The 21,596-nt window shown below is 42.5% G+C and overlaps 1 protein-coding gene across 1 annotated transcript in view; it reads right to left on the bottom strand.

The window, feature by feature from the left end:
- The window catches only part of LOC115162215 (neuroblast differentiation-associated protein AHNAK-like), a 29,982-nt gene extending 10,950 nt beyond the window's left edge, over nucleotides 1-19,032 (bottom strand). Inside the window, exons 1-6 of the mRNA XM_029713299.1 lie at nucleotides 18,654-19,032; nucleotides 1,248-1,297; nucleotides 987-1,097; nucleotides 811-897; nucleotides 537-678; nucleotides 103-266 (exon numbers count right to left, since the gene is read on the bottom strand). Coding sequence (XP_029569159.1) covers nucleotides 103-266; nucleotides 537-678; nucleotides 811-897; nucleotides 987-1,097; nucleotides 1,248-1,297; nucleotides 18,654-18,708 — 609 coding nt within the window. The 5' untranslated portion in view covers nucleotides 18,709-19,032. The remainder of the gene's footprint in view (nucleotides 1-102; nucleotides 267-536; nucleotides 679-810; nucleotides 898-986; nucleotides 1,098-1,247; nucleotides 1,298-18,653) is intronic.
- Nucleotides 19,033-21,596: the final 2,564 nt, after the last annotated feature.

Below are 21,596 nucleotides of genomic sequence, written 5' to 3'. Positions count from 1 at the left end.
GGATAACAAAAAGTGAATAGCTGATTGATTGCTGAATGAGAAAAAGAGCCAAAGACATAACACTACTCTACATATCCAGAAAAAGAACATAGTTATAGTTACTTGGATGATTTCAAGGGCTGGTTCACTCTCAAGGGTGGATGTCTTTATTGGTTTGCGTTTCAGAAGTAACTCCATCTTGTAAGGCTGGGCATGTTCCAATATCTGTAGAGCATCTTCATATGTAACATTGTCAAAATACACAGTGGCACTGAGTATCTGATCACCTGAATGAACAAAAGGAAGACATAGAAAGACCAATAAATCAACATTTGAACTGTAGAACTCTAGCATATACGATCATTCAAAGCCAAAAATGTGGGAGTCTCTTACCCTGGATAGCAAAAACAATCTTGGCTCCATTACTTCACATTTAACCTATTTCACTCCACATTTCACCGATATGTCCTTTGCTTTCAGGTTAACTTTTTGGTCTATAGGCTACTTTTGTTGTTCAGCTTCTGAAAGAACATGGTATGAGCTGGTTGTCTGCTTACCCTCATGTACACTAAGAAGCTTTGAGGCTGGTGACTCTGGCCTCACTTCCTTGATGAAGATTCCCTCCTTCCCTCCACTTACAACGAGGCCCTCGGCACATGTCTCTTTTGCCATTTTCACAATCACTCCTGACTCTGGGCTCTGAGTTTACACGAAAAAAAAGAATGAAAGAAAAACATGAGAAATGTTGAAATACCAACATGTTATGTACCACCAATGAAAACCTGAAGCCATGCTTCTCCATGAGTTAAAGATAATGCAGACTTGTCTGACCTCCAGTTGACTCATCTTGGCAGGGGAGCGCTTTTCAAACAGGGACCCAAAACCTCTCTTTCCTTTTTTGCCACTCCCACCTCCACCCTAAAATTAATGTTAAAGAAATCAGACGGTCTGACAAAATTCACACTGCAAGTCAACATGATGGTTGGATGAAATATACAGCATTGTACCTGTTTATCACTGTCCTTGTATTTGTCAGTCTCAGGGTATTCATCTACAGGGGAGGATCCTTGAGGGCGAGGTCTCTCCCCCTCTATAAACTCAGATGGCTCTTCACATATCTACAACAAAAATATGTTAAAAGTAAGTTCCTTTTCTTACTATATGGAGATTCATTCAAATGAGTTGGGTCTCTTTCCCATAGTCTTTAGTATTCACATGATGTCCACCAATGCAAACAATAGGTTTGCCATATCAGTAGAGCCACTCACTGAATCATCCACCGTGGCAGGCTCTGGTCCCTTCAGCCTTCGTCCGGACCCTACTCAAAATAAAGAATAAAAAGAGAAAAATAATAAGAGCATACTTAGTTCAAGGTAAACCACCACAGTTCTCAAAAGGTTGCAACCCACTGGTTGATGCTTATTTATAAAACCCTCTTAGGCCTCACTCCCCCCTATCTGAGATATCTACTGCAGCCCTCATCCTCCACATACAACACCCGTTCACTCCCCCCTATCTGAGATATCTACTGCAGCCCTCATCCTCCACATACAACACCCGTTCACTCCCCCCTATCTGAGAAATCTACTGCAGCCCTCATCCTCCACATAAAACACCCGTTCACTCCCCCCTATCTGAGATATCTACTGCAGCCCTCATCCTCCACATACAACACCCGTTCACTCCCCCCTATCTGAGATATCTACTGCAGCCCTCATCCTCCACATACAACACCCGTTCACTCCCCCCTATCTGAGATATCTACTGCAGCCCTCATCCTCCACATACAACACCCGTTCACTCCCCCCTATCTGAGATATCTACTGCAGCCCTCATCCTCCACATACAACCCCCGTTCACTCCCCCCTATCTGAGATATCTACTGCAGCCCTCATCCTCCACATACAACACCCGTTCACTCCCCCCTATCTGAGATATCTACTGCAGCCCTCATCCTCCACATACAACACCCGTTCACTCCCCCCATCTGAGATATCTACTGCAGCCCTCATCCTCCACATACAACACCCGTTCACTCCCCCCTATCTGAGATATCTACTGCAGCCCTCATCCTCCACATACAACACCCGTTCACTCCCCCCTATCTGAGATATCTACTGCAGCCCTCATCCTCCACATACAACACCCGTTCACTCCCCCCTATCTGAGATATCTACTGCAGCCCTCATCCTCCACATACAACACCCGTTCACTCCCCCCTATCTGAGATATCTACTGCAGCCCTCATCCTCCATATACAACACCCGTTCACTCCCCCCTATCTGAGATATCTACTGCAGCCCTCATCCTCCACATACAACACCCGTTCACTCCCCCCTATCTGAGATATCTACTGCAGCCCTCATCCTCCACATACAACACCCGTTCACTCCCCCCTATCTGAGATATCTACTGCAGCCCTCATCCTCCACATACAACACCCGTTCACTCCCCCCTATCTGAGATATCTACTGCAGCCCTCATCCTCCACATACAACACCCGTTCACTCCCCCCTATCTGAGATATCTACTGCAGCCCTCATCCTCCACATACAACACCCGTTCACTCCCCCCTATCTGAGATATCTACTGCAGCCCTCATCCTCCACATACAACACCCGTTCACTCCCCCCTATCTGAGATATCTACTGCAGCCCTCATCCTCCACATACAACACCCGTTCACTCCCCCCTATCTGAGAAATCTACTGCAGCCCTCATCCTCCACATACAACACCCGTTCACTCCCCCCTATCTGAGATATCTACTGCAGCCCTCATCCTCCACATACAACACCCGTTCACTCCCCCCTATCTGAGATATCTACTGCAGCCCTCATCCTCCACATACAACACCCGTTCACTCCCCCCTGTCTGAGATATCTACTGCAGCCCTCATCCTCCACATACAACACCCGTTCACTCCCCCCTGTCTGAGATATCTACTGCAGCCCTCATCCTCCACATACAACACCCGTTCACTCCCCCCTGTCTGAGATATCTACTGCAGCCCTCATCCTCCACATACAACACCCGTTCACTCCCCCCTATCTGAGATATCTACTGCAGCCCTCATCCTCCACATACAACACCCGTTCACTCCCCCCTATCTGAGATATCTACTGCAGCCCTCATCCTCCACATACAACACCCGTTCACTCCCCCCTATCTGAGATATCTACTGCAGCCCTCATCCTCCACATACAACACCCGTTCACTCCCCCCTATCTGAGATATCTACTGCAGCCCTCATCCTCCACATACAACCCCCGTTCACTCCCCCCTATCTGAGATATCTACTGCAGCCCTCATCCTCCACATACAACACCCGTTCACTCCCCCCTATCTGAGATATCTACTGCAGCCCTCATCCTCCACATACAACACCCGTTCACTCCCCCCTATCTGAGATATCTACTGCAGCCCTCATCCTCCACATACAACACCCGTTCACTCCCCCCTATCTGAGATATCTACTGCAGCCCTCATCCTCCACATACAACACCCGTTCACTCCCCCCTATCTGAGATATCTACTGCAGCCCTCATCCTCCACATACAACACCCGTTCACTCCCCCCTATCTGAGATATCTACTGCAGCCCTCATCCTCCACATACAACACCCGTTCACTCCCCCCTATCTGAGATATCTACTGCAGCCCTCATCCTCCACATACAACACCCGTTCACTCCCCCCTATCTGAGAAATCTACTGCAGCCCTCATCCTCCACATACAACACCCGTTCACTCCCCCCTATCTGAGATATCTACTGCAGCCCTCATCCTCCACATACAACACCCGTTCACTCCCCCCTATCTGAGATATCTACTGCAGCCCTCATCCTCCACATACAACACCCGTTCACTCCCCCCTATCTGAGATATCTACTGCAGCCCTCATCCTCCACATACAACACCCGTTCACTCCCCCCTATCTGAGATATCTACTGCAGCCCTCATCCTCCACATACAACACCCGTTCACTCCCCCCTATCTGAGATATCTACTGCAGCCCTCATCCTCCACATACAACACCCGTTCACTCCCCCCTATCTGAGATATCTACTGCAGCCCTCATCCTCCACATACAACACCCGTTCACTCCCCCCATCTGAGATATCTACTGCAGCCCTCATCCTCCACATACAACACCCGTTCACTCCCCCCTATCTGAGATATCTACTGCAGCCCTCATCCTCCACATACAACACCCGTTCACTCCCCCCTATCTGAGATATCTACTGCAGCCCTCATCCTCCACATACAACACCCGTTCACTCCCCCCTATCTGAGATATCTACTGCAGCCCTCATCCTCCACATACAACACCCGTTCACTCCCCCCTATCTGAGATATCTACTGCAGCCCTCATCCTCCACATACAACACCCGTTCACTCCCCCCTATCTGAGATATCTACTGCAGCCCTCATCCTCCACATACAACACCCGTTCACTCCCCCCTATCTGAGAAATCTACTGCAGCCCTCATCCTCCACATACAACACCCGTTCACTCCCCCCTATCTGAGATATCTACTGCAGCCCTCATCCTCCACATACAACACCCGTTCACTCCCCCCTATCTGAGATATCTACTGCAGCCCTCATCCTCCACATACAACACCCGTTCACTCCCCCCTATCTGAGATATCTACTGCAGCCCTCATCCTCCACATACAACACCCGTTCACTCCCCCCTATCTGAGATATCTACTGCAGCCCTCATCCTCCACATACAACACCCGTTCACTCCCCCCTATCTGAGATATCTACTGCAGCCCTCATCCTCCACATACAACACCCGTTCACTCCCCCCTATCTGAGATATCTACTGCAGCCCTCATCCTCCACATACAACACCCGTTCACTCCCCCCTATCTGAGATATCTACTGCAGCCCTCATCCTCCACATACAACACCCGTTCACTCCCCCCTATCTGAGATATCTACTGCAGCCCTCATCCTCCACATACAACACCCGTTCACTCCCCCCTATCTGAGATATCTACTGCAGCCCTCATCCTCCACATACAACACCCGTTCACTCCCCCCTATCTGAGATATCTACTGCAGCCCTCATCCTCCACATACAACACCCGTTCACTCCCCCCTATCTGAGATATCTACTGCAGCCCTCATCCTCCACATACAACACCCGTTCACTCCCCCCTATCTGAGATATCTACTGCTGCCCTCATCCTCCACATACAACACCCGTTCACTCCCCCCTATCTGAGATATCTACTGCAGCCCTCATCCTCCACATACAACACCCGTTCACTCCCCCTTATCTGAGATATCTACTGCAGCCCTCATCCTCCACATACAACACCCGTTCTGCCAGTCACATTCTGTTAAAGGTCCCCAAAGCACACACATCCCTGGGTCACTCCTCTTTTCAGTTCGCTGCAGCTAGCGACTGGAACGAGCTGCAACAAACACTCAAACTGGACAGTTTTATCTCAATCTCTTCATTCAAAGACTCATCATGGACACTCTTACTGACAGCTGTGGCTGCTTTGCATGATGTATTGTTGTCTCTACCTTCTTGCCCTTTGTGCTGTTGTCTGTGTCCAATAATGTTTGTACCATGTTTTGTGCTACTACCATGTTGTGTTGCTACCATTTTGTTGTTATGTTGCTACCATGCTGTGTTGTCATGTGTTGCTGCCTTGCTATGTTGTTGTCTTAGGTCTCTCTTTATGAGTGTTGTGTCTCTTGTCATGATGTGTTTTGTCCTATATTTCTATTTTCTTTATTACATTTTTTTTTTATCCCAGACCCGTCCCCGCAGGAGGTCTTTTGCCTTTTGGTAGGCCGTTGTCGTGTCTTTGGCTATGCCGGATTAAGTGATATGACATGCTAACTTATACAATTATTTCTCTGTAATTAATATTACCTGATTAAGCTAATCATGTAAATGTAATTAACTAGGAAGTCGGGGCACCACAGAAGAACGTTTATAGAGCCGTTATCTTCCGAATAAACTCTTAAAATACTTAGTAATATTTTACATCGATAGCAGTCAATATTAACCCTTATCTTATTTTCAGTCTCACAATGAAAGTTGTCAATTCTTGGTTATCTTCACGAACCCTGGCTAACAAGTTGAATCAGCAATACAAAATTGGGTTTAATTATTTATTTACTAAATACCTAACTAATCACACAGAATTACAAATACACAGAATACAAATGATGTCATACCGAAAACGTCCTGGTGGACGGAGCCTGTATCATGGCTGGTTACACAAAGGAAAGGGGGTTGGGCTTGAATGAAATAGCGGGAAGACTTAGGAACAAAGAAACAGCAGCTATGCTATCGTAAATACATTATCTTATGCATTCTAAATTACCGCCCATTTGGAAAAGGAAAATGCAATAAATATTTACTCTGAGCTGCGCTTCGGTAGATTGGTCGTAGATGCTGGCCGGGTTGGCCAACAGATCTTCCTGTAGTGGAAGAATGTCAATGGTGGCAAATTGGATACGTGGTGGTATCTTCGTCTGGTTGTTCGACTGGATCCGTCGTCCGTCCTTTCCTAGCCCACGTTAGCAGCGGCTAACTCAACGGCTAGGAAGTATCACTTCTGTAGTGAATAAGCTCAAAGTTCATACCAGTTCATACCATAGCTCACGCCGAGGTTGGCTTAGTTCTGTCCTTGATATGTGTCTGTCCTTCTAACGTAGAGGCTGCAGACCTCCCGTACTGGAACACACTGGCCATCCCCTCGTCAAAGGCTTATATAGTGGAGAGGGGGGAAGGAGGCGCCCCATCGTTTATAACCCCATGTCTCTTCACAGGGTTGGGCCACTGATCGGGCAGGGCACCTTCCTTATGAAAACCCAATTCTCTCATTTGGAAGCTAAAATTACATTTAATCTCCTAACAAACAATTTCAATATCAAACATTTCAATTGCATAACAATTCCATGTGACTCTGATAACTAGAGGGTGTATACTTTCTCAGGTACAGTTTATGTCGTCCTGTCATCAATCATAATGTCTCAGATAACAATGAACTGACATACATACTCATGACGTTATCAAGCATATTTCCAACTGGTTTTATTATCAAAATATGGTTCCTTTTCCCCATTTGTTTGATGTTCCCAGACTCTCTATATTTAACACAGGCTATTCAAGTCCTTCAGTAGGGTCAGAGAGAGAGGGGAAGGGAGAAAGGTATTTATGGGGGGGTCATAAACCCACAGGCCAACGTCATGACACCGTCATTGTAAATAAGAATTTGTTTTTAACTGACTTGCCTATTTAAATAAGTGTTAAGTAAAATAAAATACAAATAAAGCCTCAGAATATCTCTCATTAGGTAATCAGGTATTAGAGAGGATTTCCATGTTTTGTTCACATATATTGTGAATATTATCGGGATATAACATTATCAAAATATTTCAGATGATCGTCCCTCCCTCCCTGTCTGACCAGGGTATCAGAGTTCTTTAGAGATACTAAAGCCCAGGAGGAGATTATTGCAAGTTCTTCCTGGCAAGAATTCCCAAAGGAACCAGCTTCCACAGTTGCCTGTTAAGTGATCCACTCCATTGATCTGGAGATTTGACTCGAAATTTGCCTTGAAGTCTACAGTAGGTAAGGGAGTGTAGTTTTCAAAATGTATCATCCGGAGAAATGTGATTGTTATTATTATCATCTTTGATATACAATCATACTGTGATCATATTTTCCATTGTCAAGTTACCCCTGCGCTGATGCCACTTGAGTATCCATTTCTGATAAATAAAACAATTATTCAAAAACAAATAATGCTATCAATGTTATCATATTAGCTGCTGAGTATCCTCATGGTTGGACTGAAGCTTCACAATAGGCCTACTGTAATTCACTGGTCAGATCATTGCAGCGGTGAAAAGCAGTGGTGTCTCATAAAATCAGAAGTTGCAGTGTGGTTGAATAGACTCTTTTCATGTTGATGTGAAAATCACGATTGTCTATCAAAAATGCTGTAACAAGGTTACAGGTGAGTCAAGTTCCCCGCTCAGTATTATCCAACGCTGAGTTTACATTCTGAGTTCCTGTATGTGATATCGATTGACTTAGGCAAGTAAACATGTTTGATGTGTTCTGGTCGAAACATTGCAAGCAATAAAGTGTAGAGAGCCCAAAACATGTATGAAAACATTCACAAGATTTTAGAATCATAAATGAATTGACATTGTATGCCCCACTTGAAAACATGCTGGTTAGTTTGAGCGATAAGTAATGGGGCATTGTTGTGTATATAATTCTTTGTGCGCTTGTGAGTTTGTGTGTATACAGTGTAAGAACAGACACAGAGGCCGAGAAGCAAGTACAGGGAGTGAACATTAAATAAATAACTGACATGAAACAAACAAGGACAGCGTCTGGACAGGGGAAACATAACAACAATAATGCTGACACAGGGATCAAACTGAGGAACAGACAGATATAGGAGGAGCAATCAACAAAGTCATGGAGTCCAGGTAAGTCCAAAGAGGCGCTGGTGCGTGTAACAATGGTGAAAGATGTGCGTAATGATGGGCAGCCTGGCACCCTCGAGCACCAGGGAGGGGGAGCGGGAGCAGGCGTGACATACGTGGGAACTTCCTATTGAAAGGGTGTATCATTCCCTTAGCAAGTACCTTATGAGGATCAAAGCTCAGGTGGTTCAAAGGGAGTCACACTATGCTGTAGAACAACTTTTTCAACATGATGTGCTGTGTCAGTGTGTGAGTATTAAACTGCACATACAGTGCCTTCAGAAAGTATCCATACCCTTTGACTTCTTCCATGTTTTGTTGTGTTACAGACTGAATTCAAAATGGATTAAATAAGTACAAATCCTCACCCATCTACCCACTATAACCCATAATGACAAAGTGAAAACAAGTTTTTAATGTTTGCAAATGTATTGAAAATGAAACACAGAAATATATGTTTTACATAAGTATTCAGACCCCATTAGCCAGTTGTAACGGTTGTCGTCGGGAATAGAGGACCAAAACGCAGCAGGAATGTGGATGCTCATCTTGTACTTATTTTAAATCAAGAGAACACCAAAATAACAAAAAGAAGAACACACAAACAACAAAACAGTCTTGTCACACTCACACATGCAAAACAAGAAACAATCTCCCACAACACTACACCAAACAATTACCCATATATAGGACTCTCAATCAGAGGCAACGAGAAAGCACCTGCCTCCAATTGAGAGTCCAACCCCCCATTAACCTACACATAGAAATACCACAAACCAGAAAGAACATAGAAATACAAAACATAGAACATAAACCAAAACCCGGAAATAATAAATCTAACACCCTACTACATAAACCATCACCCCGAACCGCAGAAACAAAATACCCTCTGCCACGTCCTGACCAAACTACAATAACAAATAACCCTTATACTGGTCAGGACGTGACAAGAGTACTTTGTAGAAGCACCTTTGGCAGAGATTACAGCTGTGAGTCTTTCTGGGTAAGTCTGTAAGAGCTTTCCACACCTGGATTGTGCAACATTTGCCCATAATTTTTTACAAAATTCTTCAAGCGCTGTCATATTGGTTGTGGATCATTGCTAGACAACCATTTTCAGGTCTTGCCATAGATTTTCAAGTGGATTTAAGTCAAAACTGTAATTCGGCCACACAGGAACATTCACTGTTTTCTTGGTAAGCAACTCCAGTGCAGATTTGGCCTTGTATTTTAGGTTAGCGTGGAGATTTGTCCTGCTGAAAGGTGAATACATCTCCCAGTGTCTGACGGAAAGCAGACTGAACCAGGTTTTCGTCTAGGAATTTGCTTGTGCTTAGCTCCATTCCGTTTCTGTTTTGTCCTGAAAAACTCCCCAGTCCTTAACAATTACAAACATACCCATAACATGATGCAGCCACTATGCTTGAAAATATGGAGAGTGGTAACTCAGTATGTGTTGTATTGGATTTGCCCCAAACATAACACTTTGTATTCAAGACAAAAAGTGAATTGCTTTGCCACATTTTTTGCAGTATTACTTTAGTGCCTTGATGCAAACAGGATGCATGTTTTGGAATATTTGTATTATGTACACAACCGTTCGAAAGTTTTAGAACACCTACTCATACAAGGGTTTTTCTTTATTTTGACTATTTTCTACATTGTAGAATAATAGTGAAGACGTCAAAACTATGAAATAACACATATGGAATCATGTAGTAACCAAAAAAGTGTTAAGCAAATCAAAATATATTTTATATTTCAAATTCTTCAAATAGCGACCCTTTGCCTTGATGGCAGCTTTGCACACTGAGTTACCTCTGCTGCAGAGGATACGTTCATTAGAGTTACCAGCCTCATGAATTGCAGCCCAAATAAATGCTTCACAGGGTTCAAATAGCAGACACATCTCAACATCAACTGTTCAAAGGAGACTGTGTGAGTCAGGCCTTCATGGTCGAATTGCTGCAAAGAAACCACTACTAGAAACCACCACTAGAAACCACAAGAGCAATGGACATTAGACCGGTGGAAATTTGTCCTTTGGTCTGGAGTCCAAATTTGAGATTTTTGGTTCCAACCGCCGTGTCTTTGTGAGACACAGTGTGGGAGAACGGATGATCTCTGCATGTGTATTTCCCACCATAAAGCACGGAGGAGGTGTTATGGTGTGGCGGTGCTTTGCTGGTGACACTGTCTGTGATTTATTTAGAATTCAAGGGACACTTAACCAGCATGACTACCACAGCATTCTGAAGCGATACGCCATCCCACCTGGTTTGGGCCCAGTTGTTTTTCAACCCAAAACACCTCCAGGCTGTGTAAGGGCTATTTTACCAAGAAGGAGAGTGATATAGTGCTGCATCAGATGACCTGGCCTCCACAATCCCCCGACCTCAACCAAATTGAGATGGTTTGGGATGAGTCGGACCGCAGAGTGAAGGAAAAGCAGCCAAAAAGTGCTCAGCATATGTGGGAACTCCTTCAAGACTGTTGGAAAAGCATTCCAGTTGAAGCTGGTCGAGAGAACGCCAAGAAGAATCTAAAACATAAAATATATTTTGATTTGTTTAACACTGTTTTGGTTACTACATTATTACATATGTGTAATTTCATAGTTTTGATGTCTTCACTATTATTCTACAATGTAGAAAATAGTAAAAATAAAGAAAAACCCTTGAATGAGTAGGTTATCTAAAACTTTTGACCGGTAGTGTTGATACTTCCTTATTTTACAGTCAATTACTGTAGGTTAGTTTTGTGAAGTAACTACAATGTTGTTGATCCATCCTCAGTTTTATCCTATCACAGACATTAAACTCTATAACTGTTTTAAAATCACCGTTGGCCTCATGGTGAAATCCCTGAGCTGTTTCCTTTCGCTCCGGCAAATGAGTTAGGAAGGACACCTGTATCTTTGTAGTGACTGTGTGTATTGATACACCATCCAAAGTGTAATAAATAACTTCAACATGCTCAAAGGGATATGACCGCTTTTTTATTTTTTTACACATCTACCAATAGGTGCCCTTCTTTGCGTGACATTGGAAAATCTCATTGGTCTTTGTGGTTGAATCTGTGTTTGAAATTCACTGCTTGACTGAGGGACCTTACAGATAATTGTATGTGTGGGGTACATAGATGAGGCAGTCATTCAAAAATCATGTTAAATGCTATTATTGGACATAGAGAGTCCATGCAACTTACTATGTTACTTGTTAAGCACATTTTTATTTAGGCTTGCCATAACAAAGAGGTTGAATTCTTATTGACTCAAGACATTTCAGCTTTTCATTTTTTATTAATTTGAAAAACATAATTACACTTTGACATTATTGGGCATTATGTGTAGGCCAGTGACAACTAAATCTAAATGTAATCCATTTTAAATTCAGGCTGTAACACAACAAAATGTGGAAAAAGTCAAGCGGTGTGAATACTTTCTGAAAGCACTATACATGTAACTAAAATACAAGTACCTGATGGTATTTGAGAAACAATTTAAGCATTAATCAAGATTGCCACACTGAAAAGAGATTTACTATTCTTGCCTCTGACATTCCACAGCCTAGAGTCCGGCCTAGACATTAACCCCCTTTCCATCCACAGTTTTTATGCGAGTAAAGTCATACCATATAAATAAAAACTCACGACCACTATGATGGAAACAGGAAGTTTTGGTACAATTTTATAAATGCAGATAGATCATTTGTTTGTTCGACATGGTGGGATAGTTTTGTGTTTGTAAAATTAAAGATGCGAGAAATGGTAGTGGAAATCCCTTCATACGCAAATAATTGTCAGGTGTGTGCGTACTGGTAGCGAAGTCAGGTGCAGGAGAGCAGAGATTTGTGAACAGGCGCACACTTTATTGAGGCAAAAGTGCAAAACGCGCAAAACAGTCACAAGAATTATGTTTAACAATAAACATCTTCGTAAAAATACCACGGAAAAAACAAACCAGTCTGGCGCGTCAACAATAAACACGTAACACAAACAATCTTTCACAAAGACATGATGGGGAACAGAGGAATAAATACATGTAGATTGATTGGGGAATAAAAACCAGGTGTGCAGGGAAGAAGACAAAACAAATGGATACATGAAAAATGGAGCGGCGATGGTGTCACGTCCTGACCAGTATAAGGGTTATTTGTTATTGTAGTTTTGTCAGGACGTGGCAGAGGGTATTTTGTTTATGTGGTTCGGGGTGATGATTTATGTAGTAGGGTGTTTGATTTATTATTTCCGGGTTTTTGGGGTTATGTTCTATGTTTGTATTTCTATGTGGTCTCTAGTCTTTTGTATTTCTATGTCTAGTTTATTGGGGTTGGACTCTCAATTGGAGGCAGGTGTTTTCTAGTTGCCTCTGATTGAGAGTCCTATATATGGGTATGTGTTTGGTTAGGTGTTTGTGGGAGATTGTTTCTTGTTTTGCCTGTGTGAGCATGACAAGACTGTTTTGTTGTTCGTGTGTTCTTCGTTTTGTTGTTTAGGTGTTCTCTTTATTTAAAATACATATCAAGATGAGCATCCACATTCCTGCTGCGTTTTGGTCCTCTATTCCCGACGACAACCGTTACAGATGGCTAGAAAGCCTGTGACTTCGACCGCCGAACACCGCCCAAACAAGGAGAGGAGCCGACTTCAGCGGAAGTCGTAACAATAATGATATAATAACCGTCATGTTGAAGTCAACTTGGAGTCACGCAATGATATGGTGTGTGGTTCTCCCACTACGACTCGTGAAACCATGCAGTTTATTAGGCTACAGATTAAATCAATTATGATGAACTTCACAGGGTGGAGAAAGTGCACGGTGATGAGCTTGATGCTCCTTTTCAATAAATATCGAGGGTCTTATTCTGGTGACATGATGATCGATGCTTGACTGCTGTTTGACAAATAAAAATATTCTCGCTCTAATCTATAATAATCTCATCATGTAGACTAGCCTACCCACACAGCCTACCCTCACTGTAGGCTATCTGCTAGCTGTTAGCTAGCGCACACGTGCCAAGACTAGAGTAGGCACATTTGCTATTTAACGCAACACTTTTTGTGACAAAACTATCGTGACAAAAATCAGTAGAGTTAAATACACACTGAACTTTCAATTTTTATTTAGGTAAATGAAAAGGTAAGCAAAAAAAGTCAATATTTTGTGCACTACGTCATCACACACTGATTTTATTCGCAACAAGTCCGTTTGGTGGAAACACACCACTAGTGGGAAAATGCACATATTTTCTTCATGCAGATTTTAGAATATTCGCATGAAAATCTGTTGCCAATTAGATGGAAACCTAGCTAGTGTTGTGAAATGTAAAAATCATCATTAGTCCATAATAATCATGATGTCAACATAAGCAGTCAAGACAATAAAAGAAGCCATCAAAGTGTCTGCTCCCGAGTGGCGCAGCGGTCTATGGGACTGCATTTCAGTGCTAGAGGCATCACTACAAACACTCTGGTTTGAATCCAGGCTGTATCACAACCGGCCCGGGTTTGGCCGGCGTAGGCCGTCATTGTAAATAAGAATTTGTTCTTAATTGACTTGCCTAGTTAAATAACTACTACTACCATGTTTGCTTGTCCAACACAGGTTCAGCCAAGGCTAATTCAACCACATAAGAACACTTTCATGGAGAAATTCTCATATCAAGAGGGCTTACCTGAAGGAAATATCTCACCCTTAAAGCTAAAGTAGCAACCTGCTTTATCCATTTAATACCGCCTCAGACAGATTCCACTCAACCATTCCAACCAACAGACTGAATGAAACTCCCAACGTAGCTGCTATGTTTTTGCTCCCAAGAGAGTAAGAGCAACTAGCCTCTGATGAAAGGTGGATACTGCCCACTTTTTGAGTTCCGGTTCAGTTGCAGCTCAGCCTTCTAGATCAATCTTGTAACAGTATGAGTAACACACAGCAGGGGACAGTCTGCCAAATCCTAGGATTGGAGTTGCAAATCATATTTGAAAAACTTCTCATGAAGGTGTGGATGTTCTCCAAAATACATATCTGTATATAACCCTTTCCACTCCTACAAGGGATGTACACCGCAGCTATAAATATAGAAATATTATGTAAACTTTACAGTATTTAGTCATTTCCACTCTCATCTCACAGAGACTTCTTTACACACTTTTTTCTCCAGATTGACAGATTTTCAGCAAACACTGTATACATGTTCAGAGAGAAGGGTAGTAATGGAGTGGGTCATAACTGTGGAGAGAGACAGTGGACTCGGTGTTCTCTGAGGAACAAGGGAACTCTCCCTGTGTGGGCTGAATAGAAGGGCATACTTCAAATAATCCTGAACAATTCCAAATTGATATCTCAACAAAAGAATTGCCAGAATTGCTGATGTTCATGTGATATTATATTTTGTTGGCAGGGGCTGGCATATATTCCTCATACCAAGACTGGCACTTAGCGTGGAGAAACTCCCTACTCAAATATTTGTCATATGGGTGCAGCAGAAAGGTGACAGACTAAAAGTATCTAAGTTAATTCACTGTCTGCCGTACTTTATATAAGTTGTCCCTACAAACTGTGTTGACATAGTAATTGCATACTGTAGGCAGGTGTAATTAGGTAACCCGTTTTATAGTTGGTGTGTGATTGTACATTGCATTTTATGTGATTATACATTTAAATGATTAATTTTGCAGGCCTTAGACTTGACAGCAAACTCTCCGTTACTGTACAATATAAAAGGTCACCTCAATGTTCACCTCAATGTACAATTGCACATCTCTAATTGCACATCTCTAAAATTGTTCAAGTCACAAACAATTATAACAGTTGGGTAAGTAATCTGTAATAATGTCTAACCACATCGTACATGACAATGTAATTACTGTGTAAAACACATTGTTTTAGTGACACTTATATAAAGTGGGACCAAATAATGAATTCTGCATTCCATCAGGTAATACCATAAATCAATGGCCATTCAAGGACAGGGCCCAACTCACAGACACATACTGTCTGCACATCTCTGCTTGATTTGTCCACTGCTGTTCAGGACCCAAAACACATTAGTCTATAATATTTTGCTACTTTATAATAGCAAAATATTTGACATTGTAAAGATTTGACAAAACAGTACAGGGAATATGTTGGAACATTTCTTTGAGTTAATCTAGGATGACTCACGTCGGGTGCAACTGCACCATTGTCTTTGGGTGTGGTCACCCTCAAGGCTGCGTCTAGCTAGCAATAATGTGGTAGGTAATGGGCCTTAGTCTCCTCCCTGAACAACGTGTTAGGCTGGGAAACGAAATGTTACTCTCAGTCTTAAACAGAGCCAACATCAAATAGTAAATAGTCATGCTTCTACACCTCGTGCTTCTACACCGGCATTGCTTGCTGTTTGCGGTTTTAGGCTGGGTTTCTGTACAGCACTTTGTGACATCAGCTGATGTAAGAAGGGCTTTATAAATACATTTGATTGGTTGAAATTTGATTGATGTGCAATTTCCTGTTAATAAATGGGATTGCACCTTGATATGTGGAAGGCCATTCAAAATCTTGTCTTTGAATGCATTTGTATCAACAGTGGCTACATAACTATTTTATAATTATATATACTCAAATAAATAATGTAATAATAAAAACCTGGAGCACTACAGCATCCTTTTTTCCTCTAACAACTTTATCAAACATCTTCTCTGAATATAACCAGCTGACCCATGACCCTTATTACAGCCATTAGAGTTTGTTTTCATCCTCATAGGCCCTGGGAGGACCCTGAGCTCTGCTCATTAGCCAAATACATTAGCCAAATGAATTACATGTCCCTCGTTTACAGGGAAGCAGGGCATGATTCCTATCCAATTTTATAAGAGACACAAGCTCCTTTCTCTGGGGGGTGGTTTGTTTGCATTTAAAGTATAATCAGATTTCTGACAGGGAGAAAAAAACAGAATTGGATTTCTCCCCACGATTATGTGGACATGGGACTGTGATCCCGCATGCTTTCAATCTAGCAGGCCACAACATGAATTGATACTCACCTAACGCGGCAGGAGTTTCATAATGGTTTTGGAATTCAACTATCAGAATTAGCCCCTATTCTCACATGATGCCCTCCCAATACTAGTACAAAAAATAGCCTCACTGGGAGAGAGTACATGTCCATGCATATATTACATTTAGAAGCAAACAATAAGTGAATACCCACCCTCTAATGGGACCTGTACTGCTGAATACTTCTATGCAGAGGGACAAAGTACAATAATATGTTTATAAAAGTCAGCAACATCCCCCAGACTGTCTGTAAGAGATTGCCAATGTATATGGTGTATAATTGATGATATCATTGATGATATCTTAAATGGACTTTCAATGGGCTCTAATGCTGAGTAGACCATGTATTACAGTAATTCTGGGCCAGTGTTTGGCACAGGTCTCTGCTCAGGGGAGAGGGCACTTATATCTCATTAGATCATCACTATCCCTGCCCCATTTTAGCTTCAGTCCCTCCCAGACCTAGGAATTCACTTTCCTCCATAATCTTGAACCTGTGCCCAAGTAAAGCACTTTTTGTACAAAAATATGATACACTAAATACTGCATTGTAAATGGAATGCTTATATTTGTCCTGTTACACACAAGTGTGTAATGGAAATGTGTTTCTTGCACATCCCAACTCCCGCTGAGACACCCACAGGGAGTGGGGTCACAGCCAGGGTCACCACTGAACAGCATCCCTGGAGAAATTAGGGTTAAGTGCCTTGTTTAATGGCACAGCAACAGAGATTTTTACCTTCTAAGCTCCAGTATTCAAACCAGCAACCTTTCGTTTACTGGCCCAACGCTCTAATCTCGAGGCTACCTGCCGCACAATGAATACAAAATCAATCAGAAAGCAATGCGAAATTCACAATAGTGTGTTGTATAAAAAGATTACAAATGCATTTTTTCAAATAAATGAAGGAAGTTCTTTCAGGACAGTTATGTCCACCCAGTTTGCATTACAAAGTGGTGAAAGGTAGCTAAAGCTTCCAGATATTCTAATTACAAACAGATAAGTGTAAAAAAAATCCTTGAGTCAACATAGATTCATCAGACACAGGCAATCTTCTCCACCATCTTTGGGAAAGTAGTCACTTAGAGTTGTTTGGTTAGAGCACAATTGGATTCACGCATCTACACAGTTTTTGTGAGGGCAGTTCATGTTGTAGTATTATCCCACTGGACACAGACGTCAGTTCAACATCTAGTTTTGATTGACATTTGGTTGAGTTGTCAACTAACATGAATTCAAAGTGAAATCAACAAAAAATGTCACCCTGTCATTGGATTTAGGCTAAAAGATAGGTTAAAAAATCCAATCGGTTTTCCACATTGATTCAACGTCATCACAAAGATTTTCTTTGTTGAAATGGCATGGAAACCATGTTAATTCAAACAGTTTCTGCCCAGTGGGATGGACCCTTACAGATTATGTTAGAGAATAACATTGAGATGATATGGACTGCATTAGTCAAGAAAATGCAATTATTTAAGTGAAGATAATATGCAAAAATAAACATTATTTGAACATGTCAATGACCCAATAATTTAAATAGTCAAAATCTAATAACAATGTCCACAAATCTAGCATTTAAAGAAAATACAAATCCGTAGCTAACATTGGAAAGGCAAAACATATTCTTAGTGACCATAAAGGAACGTTTTATTATCACAATTTCAACTAAAGATCAATTACTTCTAAACCTTCCCAGAAATGTTTGCAAAACTGAATTCATTTGAAATGGTTCAAGCAAACATGGGCTATGTTACAAACTGTCAATGAGTTCAGCCTTCAGAATATGTGTCTATATGAAACTTAAATAAGTTAAGTTTACATAGTGAATGGCGAACTGTGCATTCATCATTTGATACATTCTGCCTGGGCTCTTGGATAATGACTATACACCTGGAAAAAAGTACATCAACTCATGTAAACACATCAAGCACATCCCTATGCAGCAGGCACACCCAGGCAGCACACTGCAGACACACCCATCCACACACTGCAGGCAAGCAGACAAGCAGCAGGTCAGCAACACGACTCAGCACTCTGCTCTTAGCAGCAGCAGCCTCCCAACACACTCACTCACGCATGCTGGGCTCTAGCACTGAATCAGAGAATAGTTGAGGACAACGATAGAAACAGAGATAAGAGAGAGAGGGATGCCCACCTGTGCCCAGCGAGCCATGCCAGTTGGGGAAGCCCAGGTTGAAACAGTCACACATGTTGTCGGTCCACCGGGGTCCTGGGAGGGAGACGGGGTCCTGTCCTGGGACTGGCAGTCGGCAGCACAGCGGCCTTGCCCTGGCTGCTGATGAGCTCTGGCAGTTTCCCTGGCCTGGCGGGGCTGGAACTGCAGCCTCTGCCTCAAACTGCCTTCTCTCAGTCAGTCAATGCTGGAAGGGATGAGTCGCAGGACCAGAGAGAGAGCGAGAGAGGAGAGTGAGGGAGTGAGCGAACGAACAAGTGGCCGGCGAGACAGAGGGATTTCTGCAGCATCCACTGTCGGAGCAGTCCACACTGGAGTGACGCAGGGCTCTTCTAATCTCTCCTGTAAACATAGACCTCCGGAGCAGCACGCTAACCCAATTATGGGAGGGGCTGCACCCCACCCCTCTGTTCAGCCCCCCCTCACCAGCAGTATAGATCAGACTAATCTCTCACAGGACAACATGCTACATATTACAGTTGTTGGGAAACGTGTATAAGAGGGAAAGGCAAAAGAGGAGCTAAACACAGACTTTAGAGAGTGTGTATATAGGGTTTGATCAGAGAGAGGGACGATGATGAAACATTTGAGGTGCCGCAGTGGTGCCTAGTCACCTTGTCTGAGTCTGGGTGTGTTTTCAAAGGGATGCTTCCTGTTAAATGATTTAAGAGCCTGGGCTAAAATAAAGTATGAGCTCACAGCAAGAGAGAGTGAGTAGGACCGCTGCATAGTAACCCAGGCCAGACAAGCATCATGTACAAACCCACACAGGGAAAAGACAGTATCAGGCACTAAAAGCCAGGCACTAATCAGGCACTAATCATAAAGCTTGCTTTGCGTAATAGATTGTCAACTGGTTAGGATGAGAGACCTTGTTTGTAGTTTGTCTACTTGCAATCCTTGTGTGTGTTGTTGGTCAGAGACTACTGCGGTCTGGTTAACTGACTGGGGCTGTTCAATGGCTGTGCTGGTGTACATCTAAGATCTGGACCTGTGTTTAACATTATATAGCATACACTTATATAGAGAGAACAGAGATGAAACATAGCTGGTCATCCATAAACCATAACACTGATTTATTATCCCATCTTTAAGTGTATTCGACATTAAGTGACGTTTTACCCCAGAGTACATTAGACATGATGTTTTGGCAGAGGGCGATCAATACAACACAAATGCAAGGCAGTATACTGTACATGCAGGGCAGTAATGTGCAGTTGTTGGAAGTTTACATACACCTTAGCCAAATATATTTAAAATCAGTTTTTTACAATTCCTGACATTTAATCCTAGTAACAAATTCCCTGTCTTAGGTCAGGTAAGATCACCACTTTATTTTAAGAATGTGAAATGTCAGAATAATAGTTGAGAGAATGATTTATTTCAGCTTTTCTTTCTTTCATCACATTCCCAGTGGGTCAGAAGTTTACATATACTCAATTAGTATTTGGTAGCAATGCCTTTAAATTGTTTAACTTGGGTCTAATGTTTCGGGTAGCATTCCACAAGCTTCCCACAATAAGTTGGGTGAATTTTGTCCGATTCCTCCTGACAGAGCTGGTGCAACTGAGTCAGGTTTGTAGGCCTCCTTGCTCGCACATGCTTTTTCAGTTCTGCCCACAATTTTTCTATGGGATTGAGGTCACGGCTTTGTGATGGCCACTCCAATACCTTGACTGTGTTGTCTTTAAGCCATTTTGCCACAACTTTGGAAGTATGCTTGGGGTCATTGTCCATTTGGAAGACCCATTTGCGACCAAGCTTTAACTTCCTGACTGATGTCTTGAGATGTTGCTTCAATATATCAACATAATTTTCCTCCCTCATGATGCCATCTATTTTGTGAAGTGCACCACACCCTCCTGCAGCAAAGCACCCCCACAACATGATGCTGCCACCCCGTGCTTCATGGTTGGGATGGTGTTCTTTGGCTTGCAAGCCTCCCCCTTTTTCCTCCACACATAATGATGGTCATTATGGCCAAACACTTGTATTTTTGTTTCATCAGACCAGAGGACATTTCTCCAAAAAGTACAATCTTTGTCCCCATGTGCAGTTCCAAACCGTAGTCTGGCCTTTTTATGGCGGTTTTGGAGCAGTGGCTTCTTCCTTGCTGAGTGGCCTTTCAAGTTATGTCGATATAGGACTCGTTTTACTGTGGATATAGATACTTTTGAACCTGTTTCCTCCAGCATCTTCACAAGGTCCTTTGCTGTTGTTCTGGGATTGATTTGCACTTTTCGCACCAAAGTACATTCATCTCTAGGAGACAGAACGCGTCTCCTTCCTGAGCTGCGTGGTCCCATGGTGTGTATACTTACGTACTATTGTTTGTATAGATGAACGTGGTACCTTCAGGAGTTTGGAAATTGCTCCCAAGGATGAACCAGACTTGTGGAGGTCTACAATTTTTTTTCTGAGGTCTTGGCTGATTTCTTTTCATTTTCCCATGATGTCAAGCAAAGAGGCACTGAGTTTCAAGGTAGGCCTTGAAATACATCCATGGGTACACCTCCAATTGACTCAAATGATGTCAATTAGCCTATCAGAAGCTTCTAAAGCCATGACATCATTTTCTTGAATCTTCCAAGCTGTTTAAAGGCACAGTCAACTTAGTGTATGTAAACTTCTGACCCACTGGAATTGTGATACAGTGAATTATAAGTGAAATAATCTGTCTGTAAACAATTGTTGGAAAAATGACTTGTGTCATGCACAAAGTAGATGTCCTAACCGACTTGCCAAAACTATAGTTTGTTAACAAGAAATTTGTGGAGTGGTTGAAAAACGAATTTTAATGACTCCAACCTAACTGTATGTAAACTTCCGACTTCAACTGTAATACACACTTGTACATGTTTGAAATAGAACAAATATATACACCCACCTAATTATTATACTGTA

The sequence above is a fragment of the Salmo trutta genome, chromosome 25 (assembly GCF_901001165.1).
Source record: "Salmo trutta chromosome 25, fSalTru1.1, whole genome shotgun sequence".
NCBI classification, from domain to species: Eukaryota; Metazoa; Chordata; class Actinopteri; order Salmoniformes; family Salmonidae; genus Salmo; species Salmo trutta.
This window is presented reverse-complemented; position numbering and strand designations above follow the sequence as displayed.